Source organism: Mastomys coucha, unplaced genomic scaffold (genome assembly GCF_008632895.1).
Source record: "Mastomys coucha isolate ucsf_1 unplaced genomic scaffold, UCSF_Mcou_1 pScaffold18, whole genome shotgun sequence".
Classification (NCBI taxonomy): Eukaryota; Metazoa; Chordata; class Mammalia; order Rodentia; family Muridae; genus Mastomys; species Mastomys coucha.
Genome location: NW_022196900.1, coordinates 113,634,620 through 113,657,703, shown reverse-complemented (window position 1 = coordinate 113,657,703; position 23,084 = coordinate 113,634,620). Strand labels below are relative to the sequence as shown.

Below are 23,084 nucleotides of genomic sequence, written 5' to 3'. Positions count from 1 at the left end.
TGGTGAGGCAGTAGCCACAGCTACTGTCCCCAGGGCTAGATGGATCCAAAAGTCACTAGATCACTTTTACAGCTCAGCAGGAGAGCCCTCATCCTCAGGCAGGCTGGTTTGAAAAGGTCATGCCCACGATTAAGTCAGGGACATATTTCTACCTCACTAGAGCCATTCTCATGATACCCAGACAGAGTCCCAAGACTCTAAGGCTACCACAGAGCAGGACCCTAGCCTTGGCAGCTCCCATGGATGTCAATGTTTGGTATATCATCTCCTGGCCACTGCCACAGCCCTCAGAGGTTACAAGGTGAAGCAGAGATCACAGGAGGACACAGTGCCTAGTCCAAGGCCTGCCATGCAGGCAGCCAACCCACACAATTGTTATTTGCTATTAGTGTAGCCCTACCCTGTGTCCCGTCCTGGGAAGGACTCCACACTCACCTAGGTCACATGTGGCTCCTGTACGCCCTGGTGGGCAAACGCAGAGTCCGCTGATGGGATCACAGGGCACACCCGTGTGGCAGTTACACTGCTGCAGGCAGCCAGCTCCAAAAAAGCCTGGCTTGCACCCTGATGGAGGCAATGAGTTCAGGGTTCCCTTCCCCCAAATTAACTAAGACAGGAAAGGGGACCAGGGTTGGGAGGGGGCCAGGAACACTCACCCCTCTCGCAAAACTGGCCATGGAAGCCAGCAGGGCAGAGGCACTGGCCACTGACAGGGTCACAGGGAGCGCCCTGTTGACACTCACAAACTCTCTGGCAACCAGATCCATGGAAGCCGGCGGGGCAGGCTGGAGAAGGATCCAGGTTAGGCCGAGTCAAAGGCTGCAGAAACCCCTCGTTTTCCCAGAGTGGGCAAAGGACCAAATCCAAGAGCTGAGAGAGGCCCTGTCCTGTGTGTCTCACCTAGCCTCCTTCCCTCCCAGTTCCTATATGCTTCAGCATGCCAGCCACGGCTCACATGGCAAGGTAGAAGCATCAGAGGGAGCTAGCAGGGGAGCCCACCTCCACCTGTCCTGTGTGACCCTAAGCAGGCACTTCCAGTCTCAGAGCCTGGTCATTCCATCTCTCTCCATGAGTAATGCCTGAGATGGCCACTGTTCTCATGAGCCAGGACCAGCCTAGATGGCATACACCAGGGAAGGGGACAACCCCACTCACAGTATTCACAAGCTTGACCATAGAAGCCAGGGCCACAGAGGCAAGCACCCGTGGTGGGTTCACAGCTGCTATTGTTCTGACAGGAACACTCCAGGAGGCAGGCAGCACCATAGCGCCCAGCTGGGCAGGCTGGGAAGGGACGGGACGGGACAAATGGATTTTTAGGGGCTGCCCGACTCACCGTCCCTACACAGCCCTCCCAGGCCCCCAAACTCCGCCTCCCTCTCAGGGCCCAGAGCAAGGCCCTCCCTGTTCACTATCCAGGTGGACGTTTTAGTCTAGCCGCCTCATACACTCACCGTGCTCACAGTGTGTCCCCATCCAGCCCAGGGGGCAGGAACAGCTGCCGTTGGCAGCATGACACAGGCCCCCATTCCTGCAGGCACACTTGAGTTCACAGCCCTTGCCAAACCGGTCCTGGGGACAGCCTAGGGGCAGACGGCAGGCACAACTGAGAACTCTGGCCAGGGTTGGATGTGTTTTCAGGACATGTCCCCACACAGACTGACATTCATTCGACAAATGCTTCCTGAGCTGCCTAGTGCTGGCTTTTCTCTCCCTCACAGGACCCTTCAGAATTCTGGGCAGCCAGCATCAGGTCTGATCTGAGGGTCACTCTAAGACAACAGGGACCGCTGTCTTCAGGGGACTGCAAGTAAGCCCCTGCACAACCAGCGGGGAGTCAGGGGGCTTCCAATCACTTCCTTGTGCCTTGGAGACCCAAGATCAGGCATGGCCTGCTGACCACCTTACATACTGCTGTCTTTCCTCTGAGTGAGGCAGGACCAGGCGCCATCCTGGCTACAACCTGGCCTTGGACTTCTAATATTTGACTACACCAGTCCTAGGCTGAGAACAAGAATTCTGAGAACAGCCTTTGTGAGGACTAAGGGAGGAGCTGCGAGTGTGCCCTTGGGACCGGGCACACTGACATGAGCGTGGGTCAGGACCACTGTCCCCTGGTGTACCCATGTGTCACTATTCCAGCTTGTGTCTCCTGGAGTCCCTGGGTCTGGAGAAAAGGACCAGGAAATACCCTTCTGAGAAGACATCGGGACACAAATGCTACCAGGCTCAGGAGGGGTTCCACTGGGTTCCACTGAGAGATGAACAGGCAGGACACTGAATGAACCCAACTCTCAAGAGTCCTGAGTGGGAGGGGCCCGAGTTGGTATGGGATGGCTGGTTTGCCAACAGGGCAGGCGGTCCACGTGGTAAGAGACTTCTCAGCCCCAAGGTTTCTGGGGAATTCACAGTGGCTGCCAGTGTGAATGTGCCCCTGGGGAATGGGCACACCCCCTCCCATGATGAATTCACTTCAGCAGCTTGCTCCATAGCTCAGTGACACATCAGTGAGCTGCACACATGCTCAGCCCCCAGCAGACACTCACCTTGCTCACAGTGGGCCCCCGTCTTCCCAGGAGGACAGATGCAAGTCCCCGACATGGGGTCACATGCTGCCCCTTGCCCGCACGCACACACATGGGCACAGCTGGGGCCGAAGCGACCCTGTGGACAGGCTGTGGAGAGGGGCAGGTGAGTAGTTACTTCTGCCTTGGCCACACCTGTCCTAGGCTGTACCAGTCCCAGTGACAGGACAGTAGAGACAGGGTCAAGCCACCAATTCCCAGCATCCTCCATCTCCCCCCATGAATAGGCTCTACTGGAAGCTGGGCCCCGGGCCATCTCTACTGAGATACAATGCCACAACACCCCAGCTCTGCCTGGATTCCAAATAGGAAAGTCCCCATGTGACCCAGGAGAAAGTTCCTTTCCTGGGCAGGACACTTGGCCATAGGATTGTACTCAGTTATCTGGGACAGAGCTGGCCAGAAGCCGGGGTCCTCTGGGGTCACACCAGTGCCCTCACACCATCTTCAGTGCCACTCTAGATTAGATGAGCAACAGGGGACTCAAGAATCAGGGAAGTCGGGCTGGAGAGATGGCTCAGAGGGTAAGAGCACCGACTGCTCTAAGTTCAAATCCCAGCAACCACATGGTGGCTCACAACCACCGGTAATGAGATCTGATGCCCTCTTCTGGTGCATCTGAAGACAGCTACAGTGTACTTATTTAAAATAATAAAAAATCTTTGGGACTGAGCGAGCAACCACATGAAGGCTCACAACTATCTGTACAGCTACGGTGTACTCACATATATAAAATAAATAAATATTTTTTTAAAAAAAAAAAAAAGAATCAGGGAAGCAGGTGGGCAGGGGGCTGTCCTCCTATAGACTGGCCAGCAGGGCCCTGCCCCCTTCCCCAGATAGTCAGCAATATACTACCCAGCCAGCCCTGCAAACTGGGTCCTCACCAAGGCTGCAGTCGGCCCCAAGGAACCCAGCAGGGCAGTAGCAGACTCCCGTGGCTGGGTCACAGGTCCCACCATTGAGACACTTACAAATGTGTTCACAGCCTGGCCCATAGCGCCCAGATGGGCATCCTGCAGGGAGAGAGAGAGTCTGCTACACAACCTGGAGGTGGATTCTAACATGCAGCACCCCTGTACATGGCAACCTTGAGAGTTGCCCCCTTCACCTTGTATACCAGAATGGCAGACAGAACCCCAGATCCCCGACTTACGTTGCTGACAGTCGGTGCCATGGTAACCAGCAGCACATACACAGGCCCCTGAAGCAGGGTGGCAGGCCCAGGTCTCACCAGGACATTGGCACAGGTGCTCACAGTCCTTTCCAAAGGTGCCAGGCTGGCAGGCTAGGTATAGGTGGGCTAGGGTCAGACCTGGCCTAACCCTTGGGAATTCCCCAGTTGTCTCTCTCCACAAAGCAGGTGTTGGGGGAGCACCTACCCTGCTCACAGCCAGACCCAGTGAAGCCTCGTGGACAGTGGCACTCCCCAGTAACATGGTGGCAGGGGGCACTGGGTGGGCAGCGGCAATGCTGAGCACAGGCCTCTCCAAACCAGCCACGTGGACAGGCTGTGGGAAGTGCAGAATGAGGTAAGCTTTCTGGGAACGGGGCAGCAGGGAGCCCTGAGGTGCCTGTGCAGCACCAGGCCCCTCCCAGCTCCCTCCCAATGGTCCATGAACTGTCATCTCTGCTCACCCTGTTCACAGTGCGAGCCCCTCCATCCTGGGGGACAGAGGCAGGCCCCCGTGACATGGTGGCAGGTGGCACCTTTCCGGCAGGCACAGTGTTCTTCACAGTGAACCCCAAACATGCCATTGACGCAGGCTATAGAGTGAGAGACAGACAGAAGGCTGGAAATTACAGCTCCAGGGCCTCTGCCCATGGAAACTGAGGGAGAAGGAGTGGCTGGCACCAGAAGATATGAAGTCACTGGACATCCCTGAGGCCTCCCAATTTGGCTTCCCAGCATCAGTGGCCCCAGGCTTGGGTCTGAGCAAGGGGTTCTCTAGGCTGGGTCTGCACATGGCAGTGGCTATGCAGAAGGAGAAGCAGAAAGGGGAAGACTCAGAGAGGTCGGACAGGTAAGTATCCACCCTAGTGTCTGCTTGTCCAGATGCTGAGGCCCGGAGGGAGAACAAGAACCATGGGCAGAAAAGCCACAGCCTGGGCAGCATCTTGCAATCATGGAGCGTTGGGCAGTACAGAGTCCAAATCCAGAGATCACGGCTTTCTCTCTGAATGCCCTCTCCAAAACAGATGTAAACCAACCAATCAGGCTAGCCTCTTAGGTTCAGCAGGAAGGCCCTGACCCCATTTAACTGCGAGCCACTTTAATGAGAACCCACCCTAGCCCATATCTTCAGCATGGAGTAACATCGGGTCACCCTTGGCAGAACCTCCCAGCTTCCCAGACCCCACTTACAGCTCTGACACTGGTCCCCAGTCCAGCCAGCTGGGCAGCGGCAGTGGCCGGTAAGCGGGTCACATATGCCCCCATTAAGGCAAGTGCAGTTGAGCCGACAACCAGCCCCATAGTGTCCAGGAAGGCATTCTGCAAAAGTAGGCGTAGGGATGAGGGTCTAACTTCCTGGGCTGGGCTTTGCCCAGGAGACACCACCCCCTCGACAGCCCATCCTCCTGGCCTGAAGGGTGTCTACCACCTGGGCCAGAGAGCTCACCATTCTCGCAGGCCAAGCCAGTCCAGCCCTCTGGGCACGTGCACTGGCCCAAGATAGGCTCACAGCTCCCTCCATTTCGGCACAGACAGGAAAGCTGGCAGTTCTTGCCATACAGGCCAGCGGGGCAGGCTGAGGCCCAGAAAGCAGAAGCAAGCCTCAGCATCTGGCCAGCAGAGACCTTTGGAGTTCCGTAAGTTTCCATACATCCCCAGAGCCCAACCTGACTTTCCAGTTGGAACCTTACCAGGCTGGTCCTATGATGCTAAAGCCCGGTTCTGTCCTGAACCCACCAACATAGCTTTAGGGTCATGACACTAAAGGCCACAGTCAAGCTCCTTTCCAACTTCCCTGAAAGGCCATGCTGACAGATGAGTACTGTCCCACTCTCCCATCCCATGCACACGTCCCTCTATGGACCCACTGAGAGGCCATTACCCAGGACTGGACCCTGAACTCCTACGCAAGACTTACCCTGCAGGCAGGTGGGTCCCATCCATCCAGGAGCACAGTGGCACTGCCCATGGACAGGGTCACAGGAGGCCCCATTGAAACAGGTACAAATCTGACTGCAGTTAAGCCCGAAGGTGAGAGGTGGGCAAGCTGCAATGGGAGAGGAGCCATCAGGAACATAGCCAGGGTGCTGCAGGAAGAACCAGGGGACTAGGTAGATCTTCCAGGGTGTCAGAGCCACCCCTCAGCAGAGCAGCCATAAGAGAGATGGACACGTGGGACCTCATGGACAAAGCTGTGTCCTAGTTGGATGTCATCAAGGGGCCTCAGGGATGTTCCCCCACAAGAAGGACACATATTCCCCACAGTACCCAGGATAGGGCCCCTTACATACTCTGGGCACAGTGTGAGCCCCAGCGGCCAGCTGGGCAGATGCACGAGCCAGTGACAGCATCACAGGGGGCCCCGGCGGAGCAGTTGCAGGCACTGCCACAGTCTAACCCAAAGAAGCCAGCAGGACAGGCTACAGATAGAGGCAGCAATCACAAGAGGGCCAGAGCCAGAGCTCCCTGCCCAGCCTGCACTCAGGGCCCAGCCTGCACTCAGGGCCCAGCCTGCACTCAGGGCCCAGCCTGCACTCAGGACCCAGCCTGCACTCAGGGCCCAGCCTGCACTCAGCTTACCATGCTCGCAGAAGCTTCCCCTCCAGCCGGCTGGGCAGGTACAGGCCCCACTGACATGGTCACAGGTGGCCCCATGCTCACACCTGCACTTCTGCTCACAGCCAGGTCCAAAGTACCCTTGGCGACACCCTGAGACACAAAGGCCAGTCCTGTGTCAGACTAGGACACCAAGTCTGGCCAGAGCCCCTGACAAAGAAGCCCCTCCCCTCCCCTCCCAACAGTGGGGATACCTAACCTTACCGTACACTCCCTCTACCCTTTCCCCAGAAGGGTGGTAAGAGTCCCAGACCTTGTCTTCAGGACCCATGTACTATCTCACATGTTTCTAAGGCCAGCTACCCTGACCCACTCACAGCCCATCCACAAGTCTTGGAAGAATACAGGGGCCTAAAGAACTCCTTCCTCTTGTCCCAGGCTGGGATGGTATAGGCTGGCAGAATGTTTTGTGCACTTGTATCATTCAAATGCTGGTCTCTCCACCTCTATATTTTAATGCAATCCGGACGTGGTACTGTAATGCTTACTCTAAGTATCTTCAGGTTTGTGTAAACATTGCTCCCTATTTATTCTATTTGACAATAAAAGCTAATCAGGGAATGGCTGGACAGAAGAGAGAATAGGGCTGGACTTCTGATTATAGCATTGGGAGGGAGGGAGGGAGAGAGGGAGGGAGAGAGGGAAGGAGGGGGGGAGAGAGGGGGAGAGGGAAGGAGGGGAGAGAAAGGGAGAGGGAAGGAGGAGAGAGAGAGGGAGATAGATAGAGGGGGGATTCATCATGAGGAGGGGAGAGGGAGGGAGAGAGAGGGGGGACTCATCATGAGGAGGGGAGAGAGAGGGAGATAGAGGGGGGATTCATCATGAGGAGTAGGTTAAGAAGACATCCTGGAAAAACACTTGGAGCAGAAAGAGCCATATCAATACTAAAATGCAAGCATCTCGGGGATTTTGGCTGGAAGGTAGCCAGATTAACTTAGGGGATTAAAATAGATCAATGACTGTCCGGTTCTTGTGCCATAAAGCTTATCAAATAAATCTTACAGGCTCTGTCTCATTTATTTGGGAGCTAGCCAGAATAGAGAAAAGACTATCACTTTCAAAATGAATTCACAGGACCTCCCTGGCTCCCAATCTTCTACTCCAGGTGAGCCTTAAGTCCCACTGACTGGTGGGAGACAGTATATGCACATTCATGATAGGTGTGCACCAGGACACTCAGGTATGTGCATGTGAATAAGCAAGTGTGCTTGTGTGTGTGTGGTTATATGTATGTGTGTGCCAATGTGCACACTGAAAGAGGAGGTCCAAGTGCCAGGCTGGTACTCACACTGCTCACACCGGGGACCTTCATAGCCAGCCTCACACAGGCAGAGGCCACTGACGGCATCACAGCTCCCATGGCCTGCACTGCAGTTGCAAGGATGGACGCAGTCAGGCCCCCAGTGTCCACTGTCACAGGCTGCAACAGAACCCTGTGTGAGTGAGCTGCACAGCCACATCAGAACATGGGGCATCATGGAACAGGGGCAAGGCTGGGACCAGTGGACAAAGGGTAGTCAAAGGATCCACATACCTCTCTGGCAGCTGAGGCCAGTCCACCCAGGGGCACAGCTACAGCGTCCTGTGGCCGGGTGACAATGCCCATCATTGGCACAAGCACACCTCATCTGGCAGCCAGCCCCAAACCAGCCTGCTGGGCAAGCTGTTGGTGGTAAAGAGAGTGAGCATGGCAGCCTGGCGTGCCCACACAGGGCCGCAGGCTGACGTTAAACATGAGGTACACTCACCATCCTGGCAGCGGCTGCCAACAAAGCCAGAGAGACACAGGCAGGTTCCAGTCTCAGGGTCGCAGCTGGCACCGTGCTCACATGCAGGGCAGATCTCTTGACAGCCAAGCCCCCAGTGGCCCTCGGGACAATCTAGAGCCCACACCCAGGGTTAGTTATCCTTTTCCTAGTGCCCTAGCTGGCACACTAGTGTGTGCCTGACACAGCACTGAAGATCCCTCCTGCCACCACCGGAAACAGACTACTGTTGCCATAAAAGACTGCCCAGGAGAGTCAGGTTTCGGAACCCCAGGGCTGCAGGGCACCCACCTATAAATAAGTAACCCCAACCTCAGGGATAGCTCAACAGCAAAATAAAGAGTCTGCTAGAGAGACAACGACTCAAGGCAGGGAGCTGATGGTCCGGGAGGGCACAGTGCAAAGCCAGGGCTCTGCTGAGCAGCTGCAGACAACCCCCATATCCCAGCTTGTTCTAGAATGGAACCCAACCCGTCAGGGTCAGGGCTGAGGTCCTAAATGGTCTATGGTGGGGTTCCTGAGCAGCCAAGATCTGGGATCAGGAGTCCCTAAATATGGTCCAGGATGGTATTTTCAAACACAGCCCAGGGCTGGGGCTGCCCGGGCATACAGCTGTCACTCACCAGCTCCACAGTCCTCCCCAGTCTTCCCTGGTGGGCACAGACACTCCCCTGTGACTCGGTGACAGGGGGCCCCCACACAGGAGCAGGAACCTGAGCAGTTCACACCAAATGTTCCCGCTGGGCACTCTGTAGGGGAGAGCAGGTGGCTTCAGGCACTCTGTACATAGTTGCCAAGACTGGGAGCTTTCTCTACAGCCCCAGGAAGACCCAAACAGATTATGAGGATAGAAACATGGTGTGGATGGGGCAGGGGGGGGAGTTGGGAGAGGCCAGTCTGGACCATAGGCAGGGAGACGCAGAGGCAGGGCAGCTGGAGGACCAGGCAGCCTGTCCAGCAGAACCTAAGATCATCCAGGACCCTGGAGAGCTCCCAGGAGCAGGAGACCACTCCTGTCCTTGGGTGGTCCTCCCAGAGGACCACCTCTAGCCAAGTCAACCAAGATGTGCCAGTCTGGTCCCCTCCCCTTCATACCCAGCTCCTCAGCCCCAGAGCTGTAGTCATTGCTGGCAAGATTAGAGGTAGGGTAGGAGGTGGTAACAGGTTCATACAAAGAAGGACCGCCAGATGTCTGGGGCCCCACACTGTGAAACTCAAGTCACACCAAGGAATACAGCAGAACAGGAATCAGGGTTTCCTGGATAGGAATGGTCAAAGACAGGGCCTCAAGAATGCATACGGCCACTCCCTGGTACCTGCAACGGCCCCGGGTACCGGAAAGCCTCATTTGGTAAAACACCTCTGTGCTCCCTACAAGGGCCATACTCTCAGGGCTTGGTGAGAAGAAAGCATGAGGCTGGGGGAGGAACTTAGGAAGCATGAAGACATCCTACCTGCTTAGTCCCCGTCCACTCTACCCTTTGCTGGAATTCATTCCTCTGCCTGATGCAGAGGTCCGGCAGTCAAGCAGCCATCACTGGGGATCGGGCACAACATGTGTGCATGCTTTAGGTGCCTGAGCGTACCACACATACACACACACACACACACACACACACATGCATGCATACATATACACACAAGCATGCATACATACACACACAAATGGCAAACATGCCCACCACACAGGCCAGGGAAAGAACTCAACACTGCTGGCCCCTCAAGGCCTCAGGAGTACTCCCCACCAAATGAGCAAGGACTTGTATGCAGAGCAGTAATACTTTCCAGACCTAATAACATGAGGAGCCATTTCTTTAAAAAGTATGCATGCCATTTCCTGTGGTCTGTTCTTGGGGCACTGGAGACTTCAATAAAGTAAAGAGAGGAAAAGGGGGTTTAGGGTAGAGGGGCAGGCCCCAGGACTGGTAGGGAGTAGGCTCCTCTGAACACTAGGCCTGAGATGTGGTGGGGAATCTGGAAAAGGAAGGTAAAGAGGCTTGGGGGGAAGGCAAGCTACAAGTGTGCGTGCGTGTGTGTATGCGTGCATGTGTGCATGTGTGTGTACATGCATGCATGCATGTGTGCATGTTCTGGGTGGCTCTCTTAGGAGGCTCACTCCTGTCCACTACCCAGATGCTTATACGAATAAGGGCATTCAGAGCTGGTAAACAAGCCTGAGACCAGAGTCCTGAGAGCAGGTCAGGTCTGGAGATTCTAGACTGAGTTAGTCTCTCTTGTGCCAAGAAGACCTGAGAGTCTTCACTAGGCCTCATCCCACAGATGGGATTCTGCCAAGCTGACCTATGACCCTGGCTGGTGGTGCTGGGGACTTCTCTGCCTTTTTCCCCTACAGAGAAGAAAGAGGAGAAGGAGGAGATAGCTGGTGGCTCCTGCATCCCTCTCTAGCCTTGCTCACCCTAAACTGGTCACCAGCCCCTGAAGCCCCCTTCCAATGAGTATAGACAGCAGTTGCTATATGCCAAGAGGGACTCACCCCTCCCTGGCCTGTTGGCAGCAGCTGTACTGACCCCAGTGCAAACCCCAAGGGCTTTTGCCTCCTCCCTGTGGCTACATAGCTATATCCTGGTCAAGAAGCATTCAGCTGAACATCTGAGTGTCCAGCCTGCCATCCCACAAGTTGCACAGCCTTAGATCCTCACTTTGAGGGTCACAGTCCACAGTACCCAGTCACAAGTCCCCTGCCGGTGTAGGCCACAGCCCTTTATCCTCCCCTCCTGGTCCTCTAGGGCCAGCTCTCAGCCCCATATATGCTGGGCTGCCAACCAATCAGGATGTGATTTACCAAGCCACCTGCTCCCAACCCTGCCTCAGGTCTCCTATGTACCCCTCCGGTCTGGAGGACCATTCTTCTACCTGCCAAATAACTAAGATCCTGGTGGCTCTGTGCTCACTCCTACACCCCAGGCTGCAGGCCCACAAGCAGAGTAGGACTCTTTGAAGCATTCCCCCCACCCCATCAGCCACCCTGTTCCTCCTCCCACTGCCCACCTCTGGCTCCCTTCTCATCCATCTTGCCCCTGACTCCAGCACAGAGCTTTCCCAAGAGCTTCAGTGAGGCGAGGCATGGACAAAGGTGCTGACCCTGAACCAGGCAGGAGGATGAGTTCCTTTGAATGTCTCTATGAGTCTAGGAACCACACACTACCACTGAGCTGACCGTAAAGGGGCCATTTACACGCAGGCGCAGGTGCTGGATCGGCAGCTTCCAGCCGTGCACTGTTGCAGCTCCCTAGTACAAGGAGCCCCAGTCGCTGGAACCCCCAGGGGAGAGTCACTCACCTTGGCCACAGTCCTCCCCCTGGTAGCCAGGAGGACACTGCGTCCGACACTGGCCACTCACAGGGTCACAGGCTACACCTGGCTGGCAGGTGCAACGGTGTCTGCAGCCTGGTCCGAAGAAACCTGGCTCGCACTCTGCAGAGTGAGAGGCAAGACAGAATTGAGAGGTGGAAGTGAGGCTCTCAATGGCTTTGAGACCGACCTCCCTCTCCTCCAGAGACTCACCCGCCAGGCAGTGCTCTCCCTGAAAGCCGGCCTTGCAGGAGCAGCTACCATCCTTCGGGTTACAAGATCTTGTGTGTGACTTCTCACAAAGGCAGTCCTCAGAACAGCCCGGCCCGAAGGCCCAGGGAGGGCAGGCTGCAGACGCAGAGCCATAAGGAGCCTGTCAGCTACCACACTCACCCCAGTCAGCCCGAATCATCAGGGATGAGATTGGTATGCCCCTGTAGCTGAGTCCCCTTCTGGAACACTCTGGGAATCCTAGCACGTGGCCTGGAGAACTAGTGCTCTGAACCAGGGGCTGCACGGCTGATAGGCTATCCCTCGGTCATACCACTTTCCGGCTAGGACGACCCTGACTTCCTCCTCTCACGAAGTTCTTTCACAGATATCAAACATTACCACCTCCCCTCTCTTTTTCTGCCAGTCCACCGTTCCCTTCCTTCCCTGAGAGTCCGTGTACTCAGAGACGGGGACTCTGCCAGGGGCTGGGAAGTTGGTTTTGTTCCACAAGCCAAGATCAGTGTCCCAGAAACTCCCTGGGAAGTCTTGTCTTGCTTGCCTGCACTACCAGATGAGAGCTAGGAGCCACACCAGTCTAGGGTCAGTACACCTGAAGGCCCACATGACAGGACTCCAGTTGATATGTAGCTGTACGCCAAACCATCCACAGAGGCTACCACGGTGCTCCCAGCACAGTGTGAGACACAAAGCAGATAGATGCCCCTTTCATATAGGCAGATGTAGTAGAACTCACCAAGGTGGCAGAAACGGCCATAAAGCCCTGGGTCACAGAGGCAGGCCCCATAGAGGCGGTGGCACCGGCCCCGGTTAGCACAGTGGCACTTCTTACGACAGTGTTTGCCGTAGAAGCCCTTGGGGCAACCTGTGGGGAAGAGTTTAGTGAGAATTGAAAAGTTGGCCCACATATACCTGGTCCTCAGATGAAGATACATTTAGAGGCCTAGGCCTAGGACAGGAGCCAGGAGTGGCCATGCTCAACTGGCACAAGCTGAACCTCCTGATGAGGCATGTTGGTTGGGCTGGCCAATCCCTCAGAGCTAGCAGCATTGTGCACACTCACCAGCATGTAAAACTCTTAAGTATCCTGACCTCTCACCAACACAGAATGCTGAGCTCAACCTCTCCACCCCAGAGGGAAGGTTGTAAGGCCTCACCAGGCCACAACCAAGCCTGGGAGGCCTCAGGGCTAAGGCTGCCCTTGTCTCTCGGCTCTGCCTTGCCCCTTGTTCCTACTGACAGGGATATGGATAGTTGAATCCTCAAAAGCTGCCAGGTCCCAATGTCCAGGCTCTTGAGAAAAGAGCACCCACCCTGCCCAAGGGACTCCCCAAATACAATAACAGCCTTGAGACAGAAAGAGGAAGGCAGTGAAGAGATGTGAGCTGATATGGTCACAGGAAGACACAGGGAGAGTGCACCCCCAAAGTAAGAGACACCCAGAGTCTGAGAAACAAACATAAGGTTCCCATGAAGTCTTCACCCCCAAAATCTGCCTGTCTCTTCCCAGAGGCCCTCTTCAGCTCACTATACGGATTATATTTCACTTGCTGGGGCATCTGGTGGCCCTCCTCCAGGACTGCAGAAGAAAAGTCTCTGGGAAGTGAAGTAAATTCAGATCCTATACTTGCCAAATGTCCCTGAGGCCACCTGGAGCCTGCCATACCTGTGGTTCTTCCATGTGTTTGCAGCAGATTATGAGAGATGGACAACAGAGACAGTAAGGGGGCGGGGGGAGCGCAAAACACCATGTAGCTGCCTGGCCACCCGATTGTCCTCAAACTACCCTGGGACCTATGGGCTGGTGTTATGGTTTGAATACACTTGGCCCAGGGGGTAGCACTATTAGAAGGTATGGCCCCGTTGGAGTAGGTGTGTCACTGTGGTTGTGGGCTTTAAGACCCTCCTCTTAGCTGCCTGGAAGCCAGTATTCTCCCAGCAGCCTTCAGATGAAGATGTAGAACTCTGAGCTCCTCCTACACCATGCCTGCCTGGAGGCTGCCATGCTCCCACCTTGATGATAATGGACTGCACCTCTAAACCTGTAAGCCAGCCCCAATTAAATGTTGTCCTTATAAGAGCTGCCTTGTTCATGGTGTCTGTTCACAGCAGTAAAACCCTAACTAAGACAGCTGGGTTCTGTAAACTGTATCCTCTCACTCAAATGCAGTTGTTCTCATCCTGTGGGTTATGAGCCCTTTGGAGGTCTAACGAAACAACCCTTTCACAGGGGTCGCCTCAGGTCATTGGCATATCAGATTATGATTCACAACAGTAGCAAACTGCAGTTATGAAGTAGCAATGGAAATAATTCTATGGCTGCACCATTAGGAAGGTTGAGAACCACTGATCTAACAGGAGCAGTTAAAATGGTTGAATAAAGTCCTGGGCACCCAAAGATAAAGCCATTCCCCCTGAGTTTATTCCCGTGAACTGTAATTGAAGCTACAGCTAAACATTATCCCACAAAGCCACCATCACAGACAGAATTCCTTCTACAAATCCCAGCTGGCCATCACCCAGATCTGCTTGGATGCTCCCAGGTCCTGGGGGCTCACCACCTTCCCAGAGAATCCATTCCAAACATGCCTCCACCAATGGAGTTGAACCTCAGCCTTCTGTATGTAAAAGTCCCATGCAATGGCATCACACCTCACTAAAACTCTTTGTTCCCTCCCAGGGACAGCCTAAAGCCCCAGAGCAAGAATAGGAATCTTGCTCTGTATTGCCTCCCTTTCTTTAGAGTTCCCAGGGGGTTACACACACCATCCTCACAGTGGGCTCCACTGACACCTGGGGGACAGCGGCAGGCTCCTGACACTGGATCGCAGGTCCCACCATTCTGACAGATGCAGGGAGAGCTACAGTTCTTCCCAAAAGTGTCTGGAGGACAAGCTACAAAGGACGACAGGGAGACACCAGGATTACCAACCAGCAGAACTCAGGTTTTCTTGGCATTAAAGGCAACCATTTTAAACAACAGCCTGGAACAGGAAATGATGCTCTCTGTGCCTCTAGGCCCCGACCACACTCAGGGTAGACGTCACTAATCAATGGCTACATCATGACATGTAACACACACAAGGACCCTTTTAATCAGATGACCTATTTCAGGTGATCCTCGCAGGCGGAAGGGCCTGGTGGTCTTGGGAGGGATAAGGAAGGATCTGGACAGATCCATTTCCAGAGTTCTTCAGCTACGAATTTGTTTGTAGTCCTAGGCAAGGCTCTGCTCCCATCAGATGGTTTCAGAGTCCCCACTACCTATATGAGAGAAGCCCACCTAGTGGCTCTCCTCCACAGACACCTCAAATAGTCTTAGCTATGTGTTGATTTGTCATTAGATCAGACTGGCTGGAAGCATCATGCAGTCTAGCCTGCTGGTTCCCAGAGTGCTCCACACTCTAGCACCATGTCTAGTACAAGGGGTGGGGGATTGGGTAAGTCAGCAGACACTTATCAAAGGGAGGGACAGAGCGATAAGATGGCGAATGGATGGGATTAATGGGATGGATAGGTACATGGGTGTAGAGAAGGATGGATGGATGGGTACATGCGTGTATAGGTGGATGGATGGGTGGGTGAGTAGACAGTCAGACAGACAGACAGAAAGGTGAGTGGGTAGACAAATGGACGGATGGGTACATGGGTGTAGAGATGGATGGATGGATGGATGGATAGGTGTGTAGATGGATAGATGGGTAGGTGGGTGGGTAGGTAAAAGGGCAGGTTGGTAGATGGATAGACAGATGGGTAGGTGGACAGATGGATGGACAGAGGGGTGGGTGGACATACTCAGATTCTTCTCCCCAGAACTAGGCAGGGGGAAACAGAATAGACGCTCACAGCTCTTGGGGTTCACAGACTCTGCCTAGACCCCACCAGCAGCCTCACTCTCATTGCAGATGATCCCGGTCCAGCCCTCTGGGCAGTCACAGCCATCCAGGCCCGGGAAGCAGGTTCCTCCATTCCTGCAGTCATCGCAGGTTAGGCTGCAGTCATGGCCAAAGGAGTGATCCAAGCAGACTGTGGGAAGACAGGGAGAGGGACTTCTGAACTAGATCCCTGGCCTCAGGCCCTTGGGCAAAGAAGAGAGAGCAAGGGGTCTCCCCAGCCTCTAAGTTCCAAGGTGAGATACAGGATCCCCGCCCTAGGGGCCAGGGGCCAGTTGAGCCCCAGATGAGCTTACACACTGTAAGGGGTAGGCCCTTCTGGGAGCCCTCAACATCATAGGGCAGCCTAGCCCAGGAACTGCCATCCCCAAGGGGAGAAGCCAAGGGCAGGCTCATGCCTCACCGAACTTCTCTGTGAGCGTGTGTTCTCCTCGCAACTCCGCCGCTGCCTCCTCCTCAGCCCCATAGTCATCTTGGAAGAGTTGTGGCAGCTCGTCCCTCAGTACCGCAATGTGGGGCAGGGGCCGCACAAAGGGCAGCTGGCCATCCAGGTCCACCACAGACTCTTCTAGGGCTGGGGAAGGACACACAGGCCTCTCAGCCTTTGCCGCCCACTGACTCACAACACTGCCATAGGCTGCAGCTCTTCTCTTGCCTTGTTATAGAGAAACGGGATGCCCAAGACCACAGTAACACTGTGCCCTAGCCAATCACTTACCCGACTAGCCTGCAGGCCCCACCCCTATAGCAGGAGACAGGACCACATGGGGCCCAGAAGATGGTAAGCCAGCTAGATTGCGAGACAATGTGGGCTACTGGGAACAAACACCCAGAAGATAGGGGTGCCTAAGGGAGGGGAGGCTCACGCGTGCAGCCCCTGCGGTCCTCGTCCAACCGGTAACCAGCCTCACAGGAACACTGGAAGGAGCCAGCCAGATTAGAGCAGTGGTGCTCACAGCCGCTGTGACCAGACACACACTCATCGACATCTGCAGACAAACAGGGCTGCTGGCCTTGTGCTGGAGGACTCTTCCTGCCCTGGCTGTACCCAAATGACAAAGTCTAGTACTCATCCCTCTAAGCAGCTGGTAACACTACTACCACCCTACCCCACCCCACCCCAGCCACAGTGACTGTCCACAAGTCTTTCCCCTCGAGAATGAAGGGACAGTGGACATCTGCCAGGAGAGTCATTTAAGGTAGAGGTGGGAGCATGCCCCAGCTCTGTGAGGGGAACCAGTGCCTACAGGCTGGAGGGAAGGAGGGAAGGAGGGAAGGAGGGAAGGAGGGAAGGAGGGAAGGAGGGGAGGAGGGAAGGAGGAAGGGGCAACGGTGCATGTGATTAAAGTATACGATTATATACAAGTATATGCTCCTGGCTCTGTGCGAGACTGGCTAGCTATATGTACAGCTTGTGTGTGTAGTACGTCAGATCATAAGCAAGTTTACATGTGGTCAGGGTGGGTGTGCCTGAGCATACAGCAGGCACTTAATCGATGTCCACAAGCAGAGCAGGAGGCTGGTGGACCCCATGTCCACCTCAGGAGGGCCAAGGCTGACCCCTAACCACCCAGCTGCTACCACATGGCATGCACTCACCCTCACAACCACAGCCGTCTGTGTTGAGCCGGTAGCCGGCAAAGCAGCTGCACTCATACCCACCAGGGGTGTTGGCACACACCTGCTGGCAGCACGGAGAGTTGGCACAGTCGTCAATGTCTGTGGGACACACACAGGAGCCTACTGGTACCACAGATGCCCTCCTACAATCTCGAGGCAACAACTTAGGTGCATCCTGTGTACATGTCTATACACAAACCTACTTGACCACATGTGAGCCTGTACATAATCACTTGCACACTACATACAATCATGCATACAGCCACAGAACCACAGACACCTGAAAGGAACAGTTCCATGGGCACCTCTCCCCCTCCCCGTCTCCCTCCCCGTCTCCCTCCCCACCCTCCTCCCCCTTCCCTTCCCCACCATGCCAACCCAAGCACCCAGAATCCTTCTGGGTTGCCATGCTGGCTCTTGTCAGCTCTCCTGCAGCTCCTGCTGAGCTCAGGCAGTCAAGAGCAACAAGCAGAGAGAGACTTCCAAGTCATGGCACCAAACAAGTCCAAGACTTGCTGTATCAGCGAGTCCTGGGCATGGAGGGGCAGGGCAGCCTGGAAGGAACCTGCTCGCACCGATGCAGGTCTTCTGGTCTTCATCCAACTCGTAACCATGAGGGCAGGTGCACAGGGGCCCTGTGCTAGTGTGACTACAGCCGTGTGAGCAGCCGCCATTGCTAGCCTCGCAGCTGTTCACAATCTCCATCTCGATCCCTGTGAGGATATGCCAGCTGGGATGAAGGGTCCGTGCTCCCTCAGCACCCCCTGGGGACCCACACCCAGGGCTGCCCAACTGAAACTGACTCTAGGATCTTGGGGAGTCACATTAGTGCCCCAAGCACCCTCAGTCCACTGCTCGCTGCTGACTCACGGTAACACTGACGGCCATCGGCACCCAGCTCATAGCCTGCGTGGCACACACACTTAAAGGACCCTTGAGTGTTAAGACAGCCATGAGCACACTGGGCCAGCCCCAAGGCACAGTCGTCCACATCTGCAAGGGAGAGACAGGGAAGGGAAGTTATGGGGCTCCCAAAAGTGGGAAAATAGTGGTGGCTGATATCCCAGGGCACATTAGCAGCTTCCTAGCTTAGACAGCATAGTGTAGACCATGCTACCCCAATATCTGCCAGGCATAACTTGACAGACAGGTGACAGAGGGGACCCAAGTTGTGGTTCATAATGAGCCTAGAGGGGGTCTTCTTCTCTGTTTGTTTGTTTTTTAAATGTATGTGAGTACACTGTTGCTGTCTTCAGACACACCAGAAGAGGGCATCAGATCCCATTACAGATGGTTCTAAGCCACCAAGTGGTTACTGGGAATTGAACTCAGGACCTCTGGAAGAGCAGTCAGTGCTCTTAACCACTGAGCCATCCCTCCAGCCCAAGAGGGTCTTTTCTGTTGTACCAGTAATAACTTCCTAGTGCAGATGGGAGATGGGCGTGTGGCTATTCACTTTCCCTACCCTTTGGGCACCTGGTTATCAGGCGTGACACTTGGGAGGTAGCCCCAGGAACATCACAGTCACCCTGAAGTCACTGGGCAAAGGGCAGAATCCCTAAGGCTGCTCATCTCAGACCCTCTCTACAGAGAGGTCAGGACAGCACACAGCTACGGATACAGCTAGGTGCATACTCGGTCCAGCTGTATGATAGCAGCCAGCAGGATGAAGGAATAAATTCTACCCAACTACAGTCAATGATGCAATTAACACCATGTGTCCCGAGAAAGCCCAGCATTGACTCGCTGGGACACTTTCTGGGGTGTATAGATGTCCCTTCTCCCTCCCCCTTGCTTACTTCTCCTGGGCCCTAAGGACTAGGTGCTAGTGGACAATATAGAAAGTATGTTTAAAGCAGAAGTCCGAGTTCCCTCCCTTCTCCTGCAGAAACATGGGTGGGTTGTAGATGGCTCCTTGGGGTGCCTCCCTCCCACCCACTGTCAGGGAGAGGAGACTAGACCCATCCACCAGGTGCCTCAGGGATGTTGAGCTAGACAGAGCATCCCACCTTCACAGGCTTTTCGGTCTGCAGCAAGCTGGTAACCTGGGTGGCAGCCACAGTGGGCAAAGCCCCGGAGTTCCTGGCATATATGCATACAGCCACCATTGCCGTCTGCACATGGACTTCTCCCTGAATACCAGAGGGATAGAGGCAGAGAAAAGAGATGGGGAAGGAGACTCTGACAGACTCAATCCCCCTCCAATGCAGGAATCTCTCTCTGCCCCAGCCTGTGCCATGGTCCCCCAACTGTAGGCAGTTCTGAGTTCCCCCAATAAGTCTCCATAGCCAAGGTCAGGCCTCCTAAGGCTCTGCCTGAATAGAGCCAGCACCCCACCAAACCCACGACTTTCAAGTGTCATGGCTCCTATAGAATGTGCACCATGTTAGGAAGCAAGGCCTAGCCAGAAGGCAGCCTTCCAGCAAGGAGGCAGCCAGCCCAGGTCAGCTCTGACTGTGAGCCTGGCCTGCTCCTCCCAGAGCTCTCCCTTTGAGATATGGTATTGAAACAGACACTGGGGCAAGGAGCCCCAAACCATGTGATCCCTCGTCCTCTGACCCAAGAATCCCATGTGATCAGCCAACCCTATAATCCCTCTACCCCAAGGCCTGTGCACCCCCTCAACTCTGTGAAACTCTCACCTTTGTACCCCAAGCCACATGGCTCCAGCTCTGTGATCCCCTCCATCCCCGTGGCTCCAGCTCTGTGATCCCCTCCATCCCGTAACCTTTAAACTCCTGTGACTCCTTGAACTCCTAACAGCCCCAGCTCTGTAACCTATTCAGCCCTGTGTCCCCCTAATTCTGTGATCTCCCAGTCCTGAAACTCCCATACCATTCTACCCACATGGCTGGCCTTAGCCCCTCATATTGTCACTCAAGTCCTTCTGTGCTGGGGAGTCTCAGAGCCTGCTCTGTCCCATTTCCACACCTGGGAGAGGGACTCTAGTCCTGCACCACACACTCCTTTAGCAAAGGCTTTCTCCTAGGCAAGCAGCCCAAAGTCCCTGAGCATGCTGGCCTGGCTGGCTCCTCCACCCCAGAGTACTCTCTGCATCCTGAACTTCCTGCTCGGAGGATCTGCAACCCAGGAGCACTTACCATGCCCACAGCTCAGGCCCCCAGCACCCCTCACCTCCCTCCTACCAACAAGTATCTTCACATCAGCTTCTTCCCTGAATCCTGGACCCCTCAGCCTCCCAGCTACACAATACTTACGGACACAGCGCCTGCCATCCTCCTGCAGCTGGTACTGGGGCCGGCACTGGCAGCGGTGTTGTGTCACAGTGAGCTGCACACACTGATGCTGGCAGCCACCATTTCCCAGAGTGCAGGAGCTGATGGCTGAGGACATGAAGAGCTTACTTAGATCAGGCCAAGAAGGCAGATCCTCATTCCCACACTGGCAGGACCCATGATGATGGATTCCCACATGAACCCTCACCAGCCTCCCTCTCTCAGTTCCCAGCAAGCCTGACTTTACTTCCCCGGTTGCCTACAGGGTCCACAGTACAGTGGATCTCTCTCTCTGAATCCTCTAAACCCAGCCTGCTTAGGGACTGGAAACAAGACATCATCCTACCTTGATGGAAGCCCAGCACCTCTCAGCACAAAACACGTAACACCAGACGGCTGCTGAGAAGTAGCTGGCTCACTCCCTGACAGCAGACTAGGAGGCATACCCTACCATCTTAGTCCTCAGGCCAGGACGAAAGGGCAGATGTGGCATCTACAAATGGGTGCCACCTCACCTCACAGGCCAGGCAGGCCACACCTGGCACCCTACCAGAGTGTCCAGACTTCCCAGTATCCATAGGTCCTCAGTGAGACCATGTCCCAGAGGGCAGCACCCTGACCCTTCTGATTGCACTTCTGCTGCAGGGCATGGGAAGAGGGCCTGGCCTGGCCTGGTAGGTGCCTGTGCACTCTATGGATGAGACCCTTCATAACCTCAGCTGGCCTGTGGCAAAGGGGAAGATGCTCTGCCTGGCTAGGCATGGAGAATGGACATCGAGTTTCCACCAGCAGTGGTAGCCAGCTCCTGGTATGGATTTGGTTACAATGGAGTCTCTGGCAATGGCCTTGTGGTTAAAGGAAGTTAGCCCTAAGCTCTGGAGAATGAAGCCGCAAGAATGCCGCCCCAGCCTGGGAGGTAAGGCTGTCTGCCTGCGGACCTGTGCCCAGAGCTGTGTCAGCTAACCTGCGACTCATCACTAAAGCACTCTGGGTGGCGATGCTCAGCCCTAAGATGCTGCCTGGATGTGGGGACAGCTTTAAGCAGCATGGTCCCTGGCCTAGCTTGGAAATATGGTTAATGACTGTCTAGGAGTTGGGGTCTGGCACTATTGGGGTCAGCACTGCAAGCAAGACCCAGGTGCAGACAGCTGCATGGGCCTCGTGAGATGCCTTGGGGATCAGAGAAGGCCGGCTTCCTTCAAAGCAAGCTTGCTTAAAAGCCCACATTGCTCATACAACAGCTCTCTCCTCACTCACGTGAAGCACAGCCGGAGGAGCATGAGGAGGCCATTTCTCTGGGGCAAAGCCAGCCACGGGGAGGCAGTGACTGATCTCCTGGCCACCCAAGGCTCCTGATATAAGCATCAAGGGAGAAGCCGCAGCAATTTCCCACAGAACTGAGGTAAGCCTGCCAACCTGAGCCCTTCCCCAACTCTGCTCTGACCCCTAAACTGGACGTAAGCCATGCTGACCCCAGGCCTGGCTGACCTCACCTGCGTCAGCTGTTCAGCCACCGGCCCTCCCTCCTGAGGCTGTCTGGGCGCCCATGCATGTGGCCTCAGCTGGCCCCACATTCCTGGGGGCTCTGTTTACTCGTGCTCACCACACCAACGGCGTCCCTACTCGGGACACGTAATAGAAACCAGAAGCCCATTCTGGCAGGGTTGGGCAGGCACAGGGGGGCATGATGTCTCAACATCTCAGCATCTCAGCAGGGAGAACCATCCACCAGGAGGGAAAGGTACTTCATCTCCAAGGCAGCCATGTGAGCCCACCACGGCTGGCACAAAGGCTGGGAACTCCAGGGTGGCAGCTTCACACCCTCAGAACCGTCTCAGTCCTTTAGGACTGTGTCGCCCAGATGCTCCCAAGCTGTGCACACCAGGGAGCCGGGCCAGCATCACCCAGCACATCCTTTGTGGATTCCAGGAAAGCTGAGCCAGGCAGATTTTTGTCCGCTCTGCGCTAGGCTTCACAGCTTCAGGAATGGCCAGGGTCTGTGCCTCCAGGCTCCTCAAGTTACTGAGACACAGCTGTGGGACACATACTCAGGACCTCTGCCAAGACCAAGGCCAGGGGCTCACACCTGGTTGTGGTGCTAGAAATCAGACCCAAGGTCCGACATGAACAAAGCTGAGTGAACTTCGGAGCAGAGGTCAGGGGCTGAGTGAGTGACCTTTGGAGCAGAGGTCAGGGGCTGGCCTCCCTGCAGGGAGTAAATGCCTCAGCCAGGGGTTGACTCAGCCAGGGTCGGTGAGACACTTAAATCACAGTAGTGGAGATATATAGGCAGGAGGTTTGAGAACCCCAGGCCATCTTAGGCCACAGGACCTGATAGGTCTGGCTTCACAACATGCCCTTTCACCCCATAGGCAGAGGTCTGTGAAATCTGTGTATAAGTGTGCAAGACCCAGTGGTCCTGCCCCATCCCCTAGTTCCCAAGGCCTCACTTAGGCCTCTGCCCACTTCCAGATCAGACACAAATGACTACAGATGGGTGACATTGTGTATTAGCGTCTTAATGTCTGTGCGTTCCTGCACCACCTCCGCCCCCAACCCCATGCCCGTCCCCTCCCTGCCCAACTCAAGCCCCGCCCACCCCTTCCCACCCCCTCCCCTCCACAACCCCATCTCTGGCCCAGCCCCCGCCC

The 23,084-nt window shown here is 55.2% G+C and overlaps 1 protein-coding gene across 6 annotated transcripts in view; it reads right to left on the bottom strand.

Moving 5' to 3' along the window:
• Positions 1-23,084, bottom strand: part of Megf6 (multiple EGF like domains 6) — a 104,061-nt gene that overhangs the window by 4,477 nt on the left and 76,500 nt on the right. For 5 of the 6 annotated variants that reach the window (XM_031379683.1, XM_031379684.1, XM_031379688.1 and 2 more), the window contains 30 exons: positions 20,416-20,541; positions 19,207-19,329; positions 18,068-18,190; positions 17,773-17,910; positions 17,177-17,296; positions 16,444-16,566; positions 15,981-16,151; positions 15,579-15,710; positions 14,451-14,579; positions 12,421-12,549; positions 11,667-11,801; positions 11,442-11,576; positions 8,765-8,890; positions 8,124-8,255; positions 7,910-8,038; positions 7,664-7,795; positions 6,340-6,468; positions 6,051-6,179; positions 5,678-5,806; positions 5,207-5,335; positions 4,951-5,079; positions 4,224-4,352; positions 3,968-4,096; positions 3,742-3,873; positions 3,473-3,601; positions 2,547-2,675; positions 1,455-1,583; positions 1,156-1,284; positions 657-785; positions 436-564 (listed from right to left, as the gene is read on the bottom strand). In XM_031379683.1, coding sequence (XP_031235543.1) covers positions 436-564; positions 657-785; positions 1,156-1,284; positions 1,455-1,583; positions 2,547-2,675; positions 3,473-3,601; positions 3,742-3,873; positions 3,968-4,096; positions 4,224-4,352; positions 4,951-5,079; positions 5,207-5,335; positions 5,678-5,806; positions 6,051-6,179; positions 6,340-6,468; positions 7,664-7,795; positions 7,910-8,038; positions 8,124-8,255; positions 8,765-8,890; positions 11,442-11,576; positions 11,667-11,801; positions 12,421-12,549; positions 14,451-14,579; positions 15,579-15,710; positions 15,981-16,151; positions 16,444-16,566; positions 17,177-17,296; positions 17,773-17,910; positions 18,068-18,190; positions 19,207-19,329; positions 20,416-20,541 — 3,912 coding nt within the window. The remainder of the gene's footprint in view (positions 1-435; positions 565-656; positions 786-1,155; positions 1,285-1,454; positions 1,584-2,546; positions 2,676-3,472; positions 3,602-3,741; positions 3,874-3,967; positions 4,097-4,223; positions 4,353-4,950; positions 5,080-5,206; positions 5,336-5,677; positions 5,807-6,050; positions 6,180-6,339; positions 6,469-7,663; positions 7,796-7,909; positions 8,039-8,123; positions 8,256-8,764; positions 8,891-11,441; positions 11,577-11,666; positions 11,802-12,420; positions 12,550-14,450; positions 14,580-15,578; positions 15,711-15,980; positions 16,152-16,443; positions 16,567-17,176; positions 17,297-17,772; positions 17,911-18,067; positions 18,191-19,206; positions 19,330-20,415; positions 20,542-23,084) is intronic. The other variant, XM_031379685.1, reaches the window with a different exon arrangement.